At 36.2% G+C, this 19,244-nt stretch overlaps 1 protein-coding gene across 4 annotated transcripts in view; it reads right to left on the bottom strand.

Moving 5' to 3' along the window:
- Positions 1-19,244, bottom strand: part of MYO16 (myosin XVI) — a 358,619-nt gene that overhangs the window by 180,797 nt on the left and 158,578 nt on the right. For all 4 annotated transcript variants that reach the window (XM_030948473.1, XM_030948456.1, XM_030948465.1 and 1 more), the window contains exons 6-7: positions 17,728-17,852; positions 13,814-13,939 (exon numbers count right to left, since the gene is read on the bottom strand). In XM_030948473.1, the coding sequence (XP_030804333.1) occupies positions 13,814-13,939; positions 17,728-17,852 (251 nt within the window). The remainder of the gene's footprint in view (positions 1-13,813; positions 13,940-17,727; positions 17,853-19,244) is intronic.

Genomic DNA, 19,244 nt, shown 5'->3' with positions numbered 1-19,244 from the left:
AGTAGGACAGGTGCCTGTCACTCAGTTTATTCCTTCCTTCCTTCCTGCACTATCTGAAATCATTAGATAAACCACACCCACTCCCACCCACCATCTCAACCCCACCTTCTTCAGCTACTAAGAACATTTATATAAATCACAAGTGGCAGAGCAAAATTCAATTCTTCTACGATTTCTGGATATCCTTGGCAAAACTCCACCCCCAAATCACCTTCCACACACACGTGTAAACAAATTCACGAAGGAAAAAACCTACCACCCATCACCACCTGTTAAGACTTAGATCACAAATATTTCTTTGTGTCTAACTAATCCAACAATAGTGTGCCAGCACTGTCAAAGGGGCGTGACTCACAGCCACCATCATAGAAGTAAATCTGTTCTGTCAGTAGTAGAAATTGGCACATTTATCTTATGTTGACCAAAATCATCTAATCTATTAGTAAAGGTAAAAATTATAGCACAGTAGGGGAGGGTAGAGTATCATATAATAAAAAAGTCTAAAACATATTTTTTAATCCTTGCAAGGAACTGTTTTAAGTGAGTTCTTCTATGGCTGCACCTAAGTCTCTAGAGATGGTTTCCCATCAAAAGCTGTAACAATGTCTATCCTGATAAACTGGTGAGAAATGAGTGAAAGGGTGCACGAGGAACAAAAAATAATTTTAGAATTTGAATGTAGAGGCCAACAAAATGGCATAACTATATGCATTTTTGAATATGCGTTAAAGCAAATAGAATAGGAGACAAGAGAGATGAGGATGAGCAAAGGGGGGAAAATGCTGTGAAAGTAAGAAAGGATTCTTCAGAGAAGAAGAACACATCTAGAGATAAATGAGACCTGACTGGGAAGTCAGCTAAGGGCAAGGATAGTCATTTGGCATAAATGCAATAAATAAATAAATAAATAAATAAATAAATAAATAAATAAATAGGAAAGAAGTCATTGCAATAAAAAAAAAAATCAGTTTCAATTCAGTACACAGGAGGAAAATTACTAGAAAATACAATGATAATGAGGAATCCATTAATTGTAAAGAAAACTCCAAACTTCACATCATTGAAAAACAGAAAAATATTGTTGCAAATTTCTATAAAATAAAAAGATCTTGCTCTCTTCAGATTTCTAATGCTGGTTTTCTTTTCTTGCAGTAACAGCAGAAAATTCAGCAAATTTTTCCCCCCAAGAAGTGGGGAAGCCATAACAGGTTTATTTCTAAATCCAGTTAGTCCCACTTTCCACTGAGAAATTGCAAGTCATGCAAAAATATACACATGTATATGTCTTTCTTTATTAGGAAAAGAAACTAACATGCTTAGTTATGGAGCTATTGAATATCTCTGAAAAGTGGTAGTAGTTGTATCAGAGGAATGAGTCTTTGAATGCATTTTCAGTATAGCAACAATACGCAGCTTTTAGGGTTACCAAAGGTTTTGATTTATTTCACAAGAAATACCATGCTCCAATATCAGTGCTTCCTGCTGCCAATGAAATATCTCCTGCTGGGATTCCTTGATGCATGTCACCAAGACTAAGGTATTTGGGTCACCGACAATTTCAATAACCTGCTTTTGGATACACAACTCTCCTGTGTTGGAATTTAACGCATTCACTAATGCTTTAGAAGGAGTATTTTAAAATACAATTTAGGTTGCAATGTAAAAATGCATGTCTTCAGAACTGTGTCTAACAGAAGAAATATTTGTAGAATAATTACAGCAAATTACCATTAAGCAGAAGTATTTCAATTGCAGAGTTACAAATAAAATACGTATACTAGGTCAAGAAATAACAGAAATACCTAATGAATTATTGTAGAACTATGAATAAGATTAGTGTGCATGTGTGTATATATATATATATATATGTATATTCCTTTTTTCCAGTGTACTCTTTGCCAATTTATGTAAATTTTAAAAAAATAGAGTGTCATGACTCACTATACATAAAATGCCACAGTAATGGCAGTTATTTAAAATATCTGCTTATAAAATATCATTTCTCTTGCTTCTCCTTTTATACTCTTAACTATTTATTCAGTACCTTTAGAAAGAGCACCAGGAAACATCTCAGAACTTAATTTTCTCCTTTCTGATCTTATCTCTGAATATCCTCCTTCCAAAAATACAAAATTAGTTAATTTCTGTATTCATAAAGTATGTCTGTCTCTCTTTTCCTGGTATGCTGTTCAAATTGCATATTTCTGTCTTTCTATGACATCTCTTACTGGATATCTTATCCTCTGACTGTTGAGAATGCTACTGCAAAGAATATTTTCCTGTCTCACACTTTAATCTGGAAGTCCCACCTTTTAGATTCCCCTAGCTCTTTTCCTGCCGAGCCAGAAGATCCTTGCCCTCATTTTCAAAGAACTTCAGAGATTCTCCACGATTTAGGTATTCCCATTCATGCACCATTCTGGCCTCAGTTCCCACTGCACATTGGGCTGTGATTTTGGCCATCACTAATACATTGTAAGATACCTATTTCTGTAATTCTTCTAGGCTGCACCTTATACTAATGAGGAAGCCTTGACAATATTGGTGAAGCTAGATTGTGAACATCCATTCACAACCTGTTCTGCTGTGATGCTTGCTGAAGAGAAACAGGTGATGAACTGAAAAATGGCCCAATGGCTGGGCCCAGAGGCTGCTGGTGAGTGGCCAGCAGGCTCAGTGGAGGCCAATAACCAGCACTGTACCCCAGGGAACAGTAATGGGGCCTGTTTCATATCCCCATTAAAGATCTGGTTGGTGGGGCAAAGTTCTCTGTTGGCATTCAGTGTGAGGAGCGGCTGATATGTGAGAAGGTTGTGCTGCCATCCTGAGGGACCTCAACAGGCTGGAGAAATGGGCAGACAAGAACCTTATGAAGCTCAACATGGCCAAGTGAAAAAGAACAGCCCCAGGCACCAGTACATGCTGAGGGCTACCCAACTGGAAAGGAACTTTGCAGAAAAGGACCTGGGGGTTCTGGTAAGTACCTTGCTGCACATGAGTGAGCAATGTGCTTTAGCTGGGCAGAAAGCAAATGGTTCCCTGAACAGCTTAGGAAGAATGTTGCCCATACCTGATCTGTGGTGAACCTTCCTCACTACCCAGCACAGGTGAGGTCACACCTGCAGTGCTGCGCCCATTTCTGAACTTCTCAATAAAAAAGAGACACGGAAGAGTCTAGCAAAAGGGCACTAAGATGATTAAGAGACTGGAGCACCTCACATATGAGGAAAAACTGGGAGAGTTGGAATTATCCAACCTAGAGAAACAAAGGTTCAGGGGAATCTCATCTCAGAGTGGGTAAATACCTGAAGGGAGGGTATAAAGATGATAGAGACAAGCTCTTTTCAGTGGTGCCTAGTGACCGGTCAGTAGGATACTGAGGTATCTCCCTTGCACAAATGGATTGAGGGAGTTGGGCCTGTTCAGTCTGAAGATGAGATGACTGGGAGGGGACCACATCAATCTCCGTCAGCATCTGAAGGGAGAGTGTCAGAAGATGGAGCAGGCTCTGTTCCATGGTTCTGAGCAACAGGACAAGAAAATGGGCAGAAAATGATTCACAAGAAGCTTCACCTGAACATGAGATATAATTTCCTTAAATGCAGGTGACCATGCACTGGAAGCAATCACCCACAGAGGTTGTGAGTCTCCCTCACTGGAGATATTCAAGAACTGTCTGGACATAATCCTGTGCCCTGTGCTCTGGGATGATCCTGCTTGAGCAGGGAAGTTGGACCATATGACCCACTGTAGTCCCTTCCAATCTTATCCCTTCTGTGACATAAGGCAGCATAAATAAATTTACTGCAATACACACATAAAGCCTCCAAATACAATTGCCCTGTACTGAAAAAGAGGCTAAGTTTTACCACACATCAAATGCTAACCAAAAAAAAAAAAAAAAACCCAAAAATGCTGAGTTTCATAAAACAAAGGCTCAGGAGCACCATTGTTGGCAAGACTGCAAGGCTTCTTGCCATAGATAAGTAATTGCAGTGACAGAGTAGGAAATATGGGGCATGAAGGAGTAACAGACATTCCTCAAGAATCTCCCCATGCACTTGAGACTGCCAAGGCATCTCCAAACTGCACTCAAACCATGCTATTTTTTACTGGTAATTAATTAGCTGTAGAGCAGAACCAGTATTCCTGAAAAGTGTCTTCTTTCCTCTCTTGTCTGGTCAGATATTTTTCCTCTGAAGCCATGTATGGGACATCAGATGTGTATGAGCACCTGCAAAGGATAAAATGCTGGCTCTGCATGAGCTTTTTTAGCTCTTATTATCCAAATCCCAGTCCCAGAGCCACTAACTCAGATCATTTATTCTCTTTTCTTTATCATCAGAGGGATACCTGCTTAAGTCCTAAATTCAGAAAGCTGAAGGTTTCAGGCAAATGTCCGCATGTGCTGTTTTGCATAACAATGAATATGCATTATTCAATTTGCATGAACCCCCAACAGTAAATTCCTTCAGTCTTTCATTTTCTTCCCTATCATCACCAAAATTTCCCTCCACTTCTCCACTCCTCTGTTTCAACATTGGAAATATTCTGTAATCTCTAAGGGACCTGGTTCACCATCAACCTTTTGGTTCCTAACCTCCTTCTCAATTTTTTATTCCTCAGGCACTTCTTTATATCCATTCCTCAGTTCTCTCAGGCTAAGCCCTCACCACCTTCTGGCAATTTTGTTCTACCTGCTGACACTTCTCAGTTTACCACTGGATATGGTCCCCACCATGTGCTCATCCACAGTGAGATAAAGATGTACAATAAGAAACTAGTGGAACAGCAATCTTAAATCAAATCAGTATTATTTTTGACTATCAACCTCACACTATTGTGTGAAATACAGTAAAATCACCAAATATATCGAAGGTGTACGTTCATGAAACACACCAAAACCTCTAGACAGAACACAATATCACTGGTTACACCATTATACTCTGCAGTCTTCACCCTGAGCAAGATGACCTATCTCTGCCCTCTTAAGGACCTATTGCTATTCTATTGCTCATATGAGTAAAATTTAACTTACTGGGTTGAAAAGTGCATGTTTAGCTGTGTGATTTTTAGGCAGTTTCTAGGACTGCTGCCTGTGAATGCTTATGATATTTCAGTTTCAGGTTTTTTTTTTTTTTTTTTTTTTTTTTTGCTTTTTTTGTTGTTGTTTTTTTTTTAATTAGACAGAAAAATAAAGCAACTAAAAATCAAGCACTTCTGGTGGTTGGGTGTGGAAAAATATTTTACTTATCCTTGTGACCTCCTGCGTTTGTATGATTTGAAGGGTTTTATTAGGTAGAAAATGAATTCCATAGGCTGAGAATATTTTTTTTGTTGTTGTCTGCTTGGAAAATTATCAAAAGTTAGCCAGGTTTCAAAACTTTGAAAAAATCAGCTACCTAATGATTGTAAGACAGTTTTTTTTTATTATAATGGATAAATCAGGGAGCCCCCTTTTGCTAGTACAGTCCACTTTAGACCTACATGTTAATAGAACCAGTAACAGCTGCTCTATTTAAATATACTGTTGGATGTTAGAAAAATTTGCAATAAAAAGAATAAAAAAATCAGGGAAGTAGTTTGTATTTTTATTAGTATTGCTATTATTATAATTGCTGAGCTTCTGTGACAGAAGTGCTGTAGTTTAATGCTAACCATATATTCCACAGATTGAATAAATAAGATCAGAAAAGTAGAAATCCTTAGAATAATACTGGAGACTATTTAACTAATTAAATGGGGTGATAATAGGCACTTTAGCAAGCATTGAGGACACAAAGAAGAAAAATGTAGCCTAGGAACCTTCCTCCTGGAGAGAGAAACAAATTCCAAGACAGAGACTCCCAAAATTAGAGAGTAAGATACCTATTAAGCCATTGGAGTTTCTGTGAACTGAGCTTCTAAGATCATGTATTTGTTCTCCATTGCATAATAGTATGGCTTAGATAACTGTGTCCCTTACAGACAAAATTTCATAGGTAAAGCCCTAAAAAAGAGCAATAGTGTTCAGAGGCTAAACAGAATTTCCTCTGTAATTGGAAATCTGATCCACAATACTCTAAACACAGAAAATTATGTCTGAAACTCATTACAGATCTCTATTCTTAATACAATATAGATTAGGAAGATTTTTTTATTTTCTATTTGAGTGCAGAGAAAAGGGGACCATAACCAACTGTGGTCAGCAAAGTGGAACAGATCAGGAAAAGTAGGTTGTGGGAATAAGACTAGCAGCAGGGTAGAAAGCATTGAGGGGGAGTGTGCGGAATGGAATAAGGCATAGATAAAAAGCTGGAATCTGGAACTAACAGCATGAAATAAATGAAGTGAAAGGGAAGAAGAGAAATGTGGCAAGGAGCCAAGAGGTAGGTAAAGACAGACTAATCAGAAAAATGAAAGAAGAAAGTGACATGTGAGGAAAAAAACACTGAGATTGAACAAGGGAGATTGGGACTGTAAGCAAGTGGGACAGAAGGGCAGGAAGGTTGGCATGAAGTCAAAGTAGAAAAAAACTGAAAGCTTGGATGAGAACCAGGGAATGGAGGAGGGGCAGAAGCTGACTGTGCAAGGAATCAGGATTCAGATAAAACTTGTAAGGAAAGGACACGAAGCCAGGCAAATGAATCGGACAATAAGGCAATAGAATAAGGATGAGAATGGAACAGACTGGAGGCAGTGGGACAAATCAGGCTATGTGTGGGAGGAATGAACCGTAAATACTGCGTCTGTTCAGGCACAGAGCCTGGAATGGAACCCAGGCTCTCCAAGTGTCATCACCACCTTTAACCTATATGGTTTAAGAAGATGCCTCTTTAACCTCTGGAACAGTTCCAGCAAAAAAAGAGGGAAGCCTAATGCTGTTTTCAGCTGTTAAAGCAAGTGACAAAGGTCATGTAAATAGTTTTCTACAGCTGATGTAAAAACTGCATCATTCTTTACTTGAAGACTGATAACCTACATTTCTATTTTTCAATCCAACAGAATTTAGACAGAGAAAAATAAAATAAATCAGGGAAAATATTATGTGATCTTGTGATTAATGATGCTTGGAAGTTATGTCCTCCAAGTTATATATTTATATTACTGAGATTTTGTGCCTGAAAAGCCTTGTTAGACGTCTTTTTTCATACTTGCCTCTCATATATGAAGGTCACTATAAATAGTATTTTAAGGAAAATGAAATTTATATTGATTGGAGAGATGCTGCAATAACCAAGTATATAGTATAGACTATGCACACCTCAGCTTTAAAAACACACACGTAAACACTGAGAATTTTGTAGTAATTTTGTAAACTGAGATTTTTCCTAGTCTGTATATGAAATTCAAACTCTTTTGTTATCATCTGGTATTGTGTGAATCTAGGATTCCTTATATTCTCTGCCCACAATTAGCATTTGAATCATCTATAGAAATCTTGTGAATATATTGAGAGTGAAAAAAAAGATATCACAAGCAGACATCCCAAAGTGAGCTCTCTATTTGAGGAAACTGAGTGTAATTTGATCTGAAGGGAAATACAGGTCTTCTACCTGAGTGCAATCAGATATGCCAAATATGAACAAAAAGACTAAAGAAAAAAGGGTGAGACATGTCTGAATAAAACATGCTCTAGAGGATTTTCTGACCCTAAATTTAAGACTCCAACTACTTGACAGGGAAAATATTTATTCCCTGTGTGACAAAAATAATAATCTATTATTTTTGAAACACTAAATAAGCACCCCCTTCTTTAGGCTCTTCTCACTGAAAGCATTTGTGGAGTATGGTTGCAGAAGTTCAGAAACTGCATTCAAAGGAACTCCTGTGGCAATGGCCAAACTTCATGGGATTAAGTAACATTTCCCACAATGGGTTCATATATTCATCTACATTGAAGCAAATTCTAGCAACAGATGTGGATTTTTTCATTGTTGTTGTTTCAAGTGCAACATGCACTTAAAGCAAAAGAATCTACAGGTCATAGTTGAGAAAAATTACTAATCTGTTTTGGTAACAATGAGCAAATTAGTTCCTATAGTAAGAGGGTATGTAATCTGAATTTAAGCAAGGAGCAGAGTCCTTTTATAATCTGAAATAAATGTGTTTTGATGAACTAAGTAATCAGAGGGGTATGATTCAGATCAACCAAATGTGTGTAAGGGAGAATATACTTACAGAATGACAATTTCACACATTTGAAAATGACACAAGAAGTATATAATTTGTTAAGAAACATGAGGTAGGCCTGATGACATCTATAAGTTTTTTTTAATATATGTGGAATATTCCCAATTTATATTAGAAGAAATCCTTGCTAGTACAGGAGTTACTCTTGCAGAGATTCAGTCAGCAGTTGAACAAATGTTTGTTGTTGAACAAAACATTTTTTTTGACATCATGAAACCCTTTAAACCTCAAAGCCAGAGGCTAAATCTGTCTTACTAAGAAGGAGAGTGCAATGGAGCAAGCTTAAGTATCCCTTATAATCCACACTGCTTAACTGTTAGCTCTCCCCCTAACTCTCCTTTAGACCACTCCAACCAGCTCTCTACAAACATGACTAATCTCCTATAGAGGAAACTAGCTTTAAACAATGTTAATGTGGGCCAGGCTGTTGCCTGGCCTAATCCCTAGTCCTCTTTTATTTAGTGATTTAACAGTTTAGACATAGGCATCATCCCCCAAGGATGAAATTTTGGGAGAGGCAGTGTTTAAGCTACTGCAGAGTCAGCTCTGACCTGCATGTCTCTGATAGCTGTTTGAAAGGTGACATTTCTGTGATAAACAGCAAAGAAACAGCTTGTGCCTGGGAATTGTGCCAAAGTACCCAAGGCAAATGTCAGAGCTGCAGCCTATTCCCACCATGGGGAGGGCGAGTGTGCGCTCTCCTGATCACAGCAGCTGGAAGATGTCCAGCAGAGACAGCACTACCAATGCCAGACTACTAGCTGTCCACAAAGTAAATTCAAATTAAGGGGCCAGCTTGAGAAACACAAGTTGTCTTTCTGCAGCTGGCACCAGTGCCAGCAGGGGCAGGGGGCACCCAAGGGATGAGGACGTGTGCCCTGCGCTGGTGTGCACAGACAGCACCCACAAACACACCAGCACTGCCCCTGCTGCGTGACAGGGACACAAAGGGTTCCAGCTGCCATCAAAAACAGGGTTAAATCTGTCTATGTCCAGAAGGCCCTGGTAAATTTATATAGGCAACCCTGACACATTCTAATTTCTTGAGGCTAGCTTTGTTTCCTTAATAATCTTTTTTTGAAGAGGTTTTTGTGTGTCACAGGCACAGATTTAGATATGTGTTGTAGAGGTTGTTATTTTCCATCATTTTGTTAGAGTAAAATGATTAAGATAAGTAACTGATCTTAATACCTCAATAATATCAATTTTTTTATTATAATGTTAGCATGCATTAAAACAACAAAATTGTCTTTACCCTTAATGCTTATATGGGGGGAGGGCGTGGAGGAGGAAATGAAAGAAGGAACTGTCATTTCTAGGAACTAGAAATGGACATTAATGCATTAAAAATACAAAATTGCCTTTACCTTTAATGCTTATATGGGGGGAGGAAATGACAGCAGGAACTGTCATTCCTAAGAACTCAGAATAACATTGTTTAAAAATAGGTCTATTTTTTAATGTTTGCAGACTAGTAACATTTCACTTAACAGTCTATTACACTCATTAATAACCTAATCTGTTTCTGTAAAGCAGATTCTTGTCTTACAAAGACTGACCTTCAGGCAGTAGCCTCAGCTGCCCTATTCTGTACTCAGTAGCCATATCTGTACACAGTCCTCAAACTCACCAGCAATATCCTGTACTCCTATGTAAGAAAAATATTCTACTCTGGATCTACACATTCTGTCACTAACAATTCACTTATCATTCACCCGTGCTCTGTTTTAATAGTCACACTGATAATGTTTTTACATGGTAAATTTATCCATTAAACTGGTTTTCCTTACAAATATTTGTAAAGATAGACACAGATAATATTTTTTTTCAACATCAGATAATATGTACTGACACTTAAAACTTACTTATTTTCCCTCTGGAAACCATACAACAGTGTTCTGCTATGTTTTGCTTGTGGTAAGATTGGTTTTGTTTTAAATACCTAACTCTACTCCTCGTCTAGGATTCCCTCTGTACAACCTTATGTTTTCTAAATATAAGGCATCAACTCCATGCCCCCTTCATGATGGCTGGGGAGACCCAGAACACTAGTGGGCAGTTGCCCCATCCTTTAGCCCCACACTTTGATCTGGATTCCTCATGAAGGATTTAAAGATGTTCAGATTACACCTCTGACATATGCTAGCTGCCCATGGCTTCTATAACCAAGGAGGGTCAGACCTATAAGCAATGAATCATCATCCCTATTTTAAATGCATCCCCTAGAATTCTCTGAGTTGTCTTCTAAAGGTGATTCTTCCCATTAGATAAGAAAAAGCTTTGATTTTGTCCTTAAGTTTAATTGGCTAAATTTAGTTGAGAAGGACCCCATCTGAAATAAAAATGGATTTGCCATTACCAAGGAATCTCTATGAGCCAGGTTTATTATAAGGTGTGGATGCAATGTCTTTCACATGATTAGTTCACTCAGATTGATGTATCTTTCACCAGTAATTTTACATATAAATTACTGTGCAAGATGTAACAGTAAGATTTTTATAATCCACTTCATTCACAACTTGAGATTTGTAACAAGAAGCTTACAGTGCCTTTATTTTTTGCAAGTTTCCTCCTGTGCAGAAGCAAATTAAATTTTCTCACTATAAATTTAAAACTTACACAGTTCCTTGGGTGGGTTTTTTTGGATTGTTTCTTTCTTTATTTTTTTCCTCTGGGTAATGTAAATGAGTACCATTTCCATTATTGCTATGCTCTTACAAATAGCCAAATGTGTGGGTTTTTTCCCATTTTGTGGATTTACAAATATAGAACAGTATATGTAGAGAGCTGAAGTGCTTCAACTTAGTCTGGATGTTACTCTAAAATAGAGTAACAATTTCTTCATATCATGACTTTTTTTTTTGTAAGATAATATGTAAAATATATATATGTAAGGTATGTACCATAAAATACCTCAAAAACTAAATCTGTAATTTGTATAACTAATTTAATAGCATTTTATTAAGGCGAGAAGCTTCTCCACATGAAAAATACATCTGCAGCTATTTTATAAACAGGAAAAACTATCAGTCCTTAAGACTCCTGGAATATAATATCATTCCAATATTGGATGGGGTTTGGCTGCAGGTAGTGCAGCACAAGTGCTAGAAAACTATTCAATAACAATGGTTTACAACAGATTTTCTGAAATTTCTGTGACCACTCATTAAAAGATCATTGCTTATTAGACAAGCCATAAGACAAGTGAAGGTTATTTTGCTGTTCAAATACATTTCTGCAAGGACAGAAATCCTCCCAAGAACTTAAAAGGACATCAAACTAAAGCAAGACAGACTTTATGACAGTCTTCCGGCACAAGATATTTATCACTGTAGCAAGTTTTTCAAGTGTGACTTTTTTAAAAAATATGACACAAATCTGTGTTAGAAGAGTGTGAAACTGTAAGGGATTAAGTCCAGAATTTATATGAATTGCTTTCTCAGGGAACATTTTTTATTTTGGCTAAAAAATAACTATTTCCTCATAAATATATTTTAATTTAAAAGAGACTATCCAATTCATGTCCTGTCTAAGGTTATTTGCTTTCAACAAACAGCTTTTAACAAAAATAGGAACAATGCTCATATTAGTCTATAATTAATTACTCAAAATGGAATTATAAATACTGTATGCATGTGAATTCATTCTAAGGCTAAAAGATATTTCAAAATTAAAATAATAAGAAAGGAAATTTTAAAAACACCCTAATGGTGTAGTTACTGGAAAGTAGAAGATATGTAATAAATCCCTTTAATAAAGAAATTTAAATTATTTACTTGTTTCTTACAAACAGAATCACATGAAAGCTGTATTTATCTGCTTAATAACATTGAGAAATTATATATAATGCTAATAAGATATTTCTAAACTTTATTATTTACTAACACTAAAAAGGGAAAATATTTAGTCTATATTTAACTAATTTTAGTGAAGAAGAGTACAATGTTCCTTCATGGTCTCTGTCTGTGTGTACCCATACTGGTTTTATAGAGACTAGAGCAGCTGGTCCCTGACTCCTCACAGTAAGAATTAACACTATTGTCATCTGGGATGTAAGGGAGACTCAGCCCAATAAAACTGCCAACAAAATAATAATTTCAAAAATAGAAATCTGAGCTCTTAGAATACTTCAAAAGGAAAAACATTTTTTTCCATTAGCCACTTTCAACTATAAACTTTACATGTACAGGCCTGTTTCTAAAAGAAAAATACCTATCTTCACAAAAAAAAGAGTATTTCAGGTCATCCAGAGTTAGTGTTGCAAACACATGCATGCTACACATATATAAGGAAAGGTAAGTCCTTTCCCAGCCCTTTTAAGTGATTTCTTTCAAGTCCTCTTCAATTAAACTCAGGTTTAGTTTTACAATAGAAGAAATGCACAGCTGTAGTATAATCACATTGTTGCAGTACAAAGCCGTAACTTGTAAGCCATCCTAAAATGTGAGAATAAGAAGCTCAAGACTGCATCACTGCTATCCCTTACTTCTGAGCAAGAGCTTTCCTGCCTTACTGAGGTCTGAACAGGCAGAGTGAGTGCAGAGGGATCAGTGAGAGTAGTAGAACTGAGGCAGAATTACAGAACATCAGAGGTAAGATAGGATGAGAAAATTAAATCTACAGTAAATTCAAAAGACCCCTGATACCTCACTTGCTAACAAAATTTTGGTTCAGCATATCTCTGTGTGACATTTTTCTCTGTAAATTTACACTGCCTGAAGTTATTGAGGATACACTTCAGGTCACATAAATGTATATTTTATATATATAATATTTATATAAATAACTTAAACTGTTATGAAAATATATAGATCTTTGACACTCTATAAAAGAGCAGGCACAGCGTATCCCAATAGGAGAAATCTATTACCCAGCAGAACTATTTAATCTAAACAAACACATCTACTTTTACTATTTTACTATAACTTCTGCTCCATTTTTACTTTTTTACTTGTTATGAAGTGTATTATTTATTTTCTGAAGTCTGAGCTAAGATGTATGACAGAGGTTTTTAGAAGACACCTATGGGTAAGTGGTGATTTTTGAGCCCTGAGGTGGGTGGAGAGCTGTGAAGAGCTCTCCAAAAATGGTCAAACTGTAACAAAGACTCACTGAACATGTCTGGGGAGACTGATGAAGGAGAACTGAAAAGGTAATAAAACTGAAAACTGAAAAAGTATTAAGAGGGACAAGTCATCTTTAGGCATGGCCTCTAAATCCTAAACCCAGGACACCCTTCCACAACTCGGTGACTGGAAAACTTTGAACGCAGCTGATAGATGAATCCTGGACATTTATTCACAGAAATACACACAGCAAAAACCTAAATAAACTTTGATATTAAACTGTAAAAAAATAACAGACAAAGTGTTTATTTTGTCATCCTTTCAAATGTCAGTGCAAATCTAGTTTTTGCTGCAGACAAACTGTTGCTGGTGGTAGATTGAGCTGTTTTGGGTTAATATCTTTACAAGCTTCAGTCTCAAATGGTCTCTGTTATTTGAGATGCCAATCTGTACTACAGGAATGAGAAAGTTTTTTGCATTAAAGTAAGTATAGTCTCCCAGACTTGAAAGCATTTGCTATTGCTACAGAAAATTACCACAGAGGAAAGAGAAGCAGGTGAGAAATCATGCTTTACCTGTCCATACTTTGCAGCCAAATGTAGGGGTGTCCAGTACTGATTGTCCGCTGCATTGAGATCAGCCCCATGATCTAGTATCAGAGATGTAACATTCTTGTATCCATTAGCACAGGCCACATGCAGCTACAATATAAAAGTTAAATTTTGCATATATTAATAGTTTAAAGAACTCATCCATGGTGTACTACTTCATATCTTTACTAATCACAGTTACAGCAAACACAAAATGTACATGCGATTGCTACAGGCTAGAAAACCACTGCAGAATCTTTTTTAGCGTTTATAACCAAGATGCACCTGAAAAAAATAATTCTAGCTTTTTGTGAGCTACTAAACAATCTAGTCTATCACGTTTTGTATAACTTCAAGTGAACATGCTTTCAAACACATTCAAAGACTTCATGAGCCAAGATAGAATCATAGATTTCAACAGAGTTTGAGCTCTCTTTGAGCCCAGAACAACTTTCTTTTGTTCAAATATCCCAGATTTAAGCTGACACTACTCCAAAATGAATTCATTAGCACATAATCAAACCATACACATTGACACCGCAGCACAAAATTAGTGACAAAAAATACTTCCTCAGGTTTGAACCACAAAGATTTTATTTTCTATACTTGCATTGCTTCCCTAGATATTTAATTATTTTAATTGGGAATTGTTTAAACAATTTTAGTTGATTTTCTGTTTCTCTAAACTTCATTTAAGAGTCAAAGTGGAACAGAAGGAGGGTGGAAAATGCAGTAACTGAGTGAGAGGAACTCAGGTCAGAAGGAACCTCAGAAGGTCAACTACTGCAACTTGCTGCTAAAACAGGGATAACTTCAAAGGTAGCTGTGTTTGCTCAGGGCTTGTCACTCTGAGTAGCAAATACTGTAAGAATGATAAAGTGTGAAAACTGTAATGGCAAGTAAAGGAAAAAAGAAATTTAAAAAATATCTTTATTAATGGCCGATTTGAGGAGCTGGACATTAAATTTTGCAATGTATTATTATTTAAGGCTCTGTATGTGTTTGGCATTTATATCAGCAATCAGTTCCACCATATGTTATTTATAAGATGAGATTTTTTTAATATAAAAAATGCCAGCAGCCGTGTGAGGTTTTATTTAAAACAAATAGGAAGTGTGCAAAATAAATATAAAAACAATATAATAGCAAACAGGTCTTGTGAACAGAGAAAAAGGGAAAGACATAATAGGGCAATAGAATTATTTTCTATCATAATAATCAAGTAGAAGTAGAAAATACAATAAGGAATCCTATATCAGGGTAAATACGTGATTTGGTGGAAATTGTTTGTTATATATGGTGAATAACTGTTGAGGTATGTATTTCATATGATGAGATTGATCCAGGTTACAGTTTAGTGGTTTTTACTTTCTCATAGTCCTCTACTGTGATTTCAAATATTCCCTTCACTTCTAGGAACAAAGGGGACAAGGCCGGAATTTGGCAAAATATAACTGATCATCCTAGTCAGAAGAACTTAATACTCACACTGGTCATTAAGAATAGGGCATAGGAATATTGCAGAAATTGAGAAGTCAGATTATAGTTGGTCCCTGTATCCCCAAAATGCATAGCCCAACTCCATGACTTTTTCTCCTTGAAGCATTGTTAGCAGAAGATATTCTTTTTCTGGTGATTGAAATGAATGGATAATGGCAATAAAAAGATCTTGCAATAAACCTTTTGCTACAACTGTGTAGTTCCAATGTCATTGTAAGAATAGGAGACACTAAAATGAGAGTTTGGGCTATAGTTTCCCTTACCTGCTATTTCTGATTCAGCTGCACACACAGAGCATACATCAAGTTTTCACTACGAACATGATTGATGCAGAGGGAAAGAATACAGTCAACTCAGCCAAAATCTTCCCCTAGAAAGGGTTCAAAACTCCCCTGGGGGCAGAACTTTGATTCTGCATGCTATGATTTCCAATGTACAAAACCCTCAAATCTTTCCTGTAATTTGACACAGCTTCATGGTGGAGGGAGGGTGTGTTTTAACACAAGAAAATACAGTTTCTATCCAGACATCAACTTGACAAGTGCTATTTTCAAGCAGTGTAAGAGCTCCTAGCAAATATTTTATGGCTGAAATCTTTCAAAGAAAAATAATTAGAGGAGAATACACCAGAAAAAAAAATTCTGTGTCTGTTGGTATTGCATGTGCACAAATGTAGGTGTTATGGGTCAATGAGAATGTGTATATTTATTTATTTAAAACAACTTCCTTGATTCATCTTAACTTACACACGGACATATATATATATATATATATATTCTGTCAAGAGAAATTTGAGATTTAAGACTTAAAAAATTGGATTTGAGACATAAAACAAATATATTTGTCTTTTTTGTACAGATAGACGTAGAGGAACAAAACCTTATTTCCAGAACCCTCTGATATCCATACAACATTCACAGACTGGCTGACTCAACTCCCATGAATAAAGAGATAATTGTTTAAGAAATTCTGGATGTTTCACCAATTTGTCAAACAAAAGTTTCACATAATAGAAATCTCAAAGAAAAGCAAAGTTACCTACTTTGTATCTATTTCTTGAAAAAATCAGATTTCAGCATAAAAACTTTTCATGCAAAAAGTATCCCTTTTGTCAACATTCTACTAAGCAAACAGCAAAAAATCCCAAAGTACCCACAATGTTCTTCTCCTAGTATTTGCAGTTCTGTTAAACATCTTTCAGAAATGTATTTCAACTATTCCAGCTAACTACACAAAGATTTTACACAGTTGGATTTATTTAAGTTCATAACTCAGTTTAACTCAGACAATTCTGACTAAAATAGCAATAGAAGTACAATAGCTATGTGATTTAGCAGCTTAGATAAAAATATCAGGAAACTGGAAGGTTAATTAATGCTTTTATGAAATGAACTAAAACTTGTACTGTTTCTTCCCACCCCTTCCCTGCTGTCTTGTTTTTAAATTAGCTGCCTTGGAGTTGTCACCCCAGAAGTCACAGTGTTCTGTTTCTACAGAGAGCCTGTGGCTGGATTCAATCCAGGGATGAGGCTGATCACTTTTTCAGTTACAGCTTAAACACTCCACAGGTTTTAAAATATTGAATGATTTAGTATATTAATTCAGTATCAGGCAATGTAATTCAATGCAAATGCAGAAATGATAGTAATAATTATTAGTGCTCTGATCATATTTGTACAGTATTTGCAGAAAAAAACCCAAGGAACTTTTAAAAATGCATTCAATATATTAATGCTGCTGATTTACCATTTATTGATTGAATGATTGATTGATTCATTGATAATAGTGTTGAAGATTTTATATGCAAAGGGATCATTCCACATACATGCTGTGGAACTACATATGAAATTAGAATTATTTGACAGCTGAAGAAATAGGAGTCCTGACAAAACAAATGCATAGAAGATCTATTTGCAGGAAAAAAGTATAATAAAACCCAGTGACTATAAATAACATGCAAATTTGGGAATAGGAGTACCTTTCCATGTATATGGTGAATGCTTCAATACACTGAATCAAGATTGGATTGCTCCAGCATTTTAGTAGAACTCAGGCAGAGGATAGGAGCCAAAACCAGGGATCACTGAGTGAAATTTCATCCCCTCTCTCATACAGAATGTCAGACACCACATGTATCTCCTACAGCTTTAAACTAAGCTGCTAATAGATTTGCTATTAAATTTAATGTTGCATATTTGTTGGCTAGGAGAAAAGAAGTTGTCATTGAGATGTTGCATTACCCTATTTTAAAATCCATATTATGCATGGAATTGACACACATCTATTTTCAAAACACTGGGTAGAACCAAAACCTTTTTAAGAGAACTGCCTTGAAAACATGCTGAACTTGTTGCAACACATGCATATTCCCAGGGTGATGATTCCATACTGCCACTCACCAGGGTAACTCCTTCATCATTCTTCTGATTCACACTCCCTCCACTGGAGATGAGCTGTCGGACGTCTGTAAGCATTGTCATAGCTCTCTGAATCTTCATTTGGCGTAAGGAATTCAGCTCTACACCTGGAAATAGAAAAGGATAAAATTCTGCTATTTTCTTCATCAAAAAAGAGCAGATATATGATTTTGTGGTCTGGGTTTTTAAAAGCTTAATCAACATTGAAGTAGACTTTAGTATATATTTTTGAGTGTTTAGTTACCTACCATTACTAGAAAGTCTACTCCTATATTTATCAGTAAATACATGGATAATTTAAGTCAGTGAGCAACATCCAATAAACCACCCTGATCTCCTACTGATTGCAAGAGCAGTTGCAGGTAAAGGAGCTGCAATATCATGAAACCCACTGGGAGTGTGAAATAGCTGTGATTGGGAAAAGAATTAAAAAATCTAAGGAAGCCACTCAAGTGTTTTGGACTTTTTTTTTTTTTTGCTGTTGTTGCATTCTTGCAGCCCTGCAAATACATCACAGTATCCAGACCAGTCCCTCAAATTTGGTGGCTTAACTGCTTGAGAGGCTGTGAGTCAAGAAAATGACATTAAAACTCAACACTATTTTATGTGCCTGGGTTATTTTTAACTGAGTTTAGCTCTCCAGCTGAGCCTAGACCATTTCTAGGCCCCATAAACCAAGAGGAAATGTGGTGTGGCAGTAGGAACAAATAGGAGGGGATGAGAGGAATGAAGGGTATGGGATTGCTTGCGTCAGCATTTCTCCTGAAAGAATAATTGTCAAAGAACAGTATCAAAAAGAAGATAAGCAAGGCAGTCTATAACTAAAGAAACCATGGTCTCCAGTCTGAAGAGGTTTAAAATAAGAAACAGGATACAACAATAGTGTGAAGTGATTAAATTAGCAACTGGCTGTGGTTTGATTGGAACAAAACCTTAATCTGGGAATTCATTCTTCTGCTTCTAGTTCCATGTGATTATTTAAATACATATATAGGAAATGAAATTTGAGTACAAAAAATCTATTCTGGCCATGACATAGCAAAAAATCATATGAAGAAGTGATTTATTATTTCTCTTCCACATTTGTCACTTGGTTGAAAAATGACAAACTATAAATTAATTGAATGAATATGTATTTAATAATGTTTTACCTTCAACATTTCTTAAAGTTCTTTATATTACTAAAAAACTGAAGCTTGTTTCAGAGTAAAATAATATTTTGAGTCTCTAAGTTTTAATCTGCCCTGTATAAATGGGTGCAATTTATGCCCTGTATAAATGGGTGCACAATATGTAGTTCATCAAAGAATTCAAATAGTTTTTTCCAACATGCCACTGTATGTACAGCTTTATGTCCTGCTGCTTGCAACACTTGTAAGAGTTTCAGCTCTGAAGTGAAATCTTCAGTGTGAGCACTGTCTTCCTATTCTCTTATTTTTAGACCTGTCACCTAAATGTTTTTTTTTTTAATCTGGATCAACCCTTTAATCTTTCATATG

Source organism: Camarhynchus parvulus, chromosome 1 (assembly GCF_901933205.1).
Source record: "Camarhynchus parvulus chromosome 1, STF_HiC, whole genome shotgun sequence".
Lineage (NCBI taxonomy): Eukaryota > Metazoa > Chordata > Aves > Passeriformes > Thraupidae > Camarhynchus > Camarhynchus parvulus.
The sequence above is the reverse complement of the archived record's forward strand: the minus strand, read 5'-3'. Positions and strand labels throughout refer to the sequence as shown.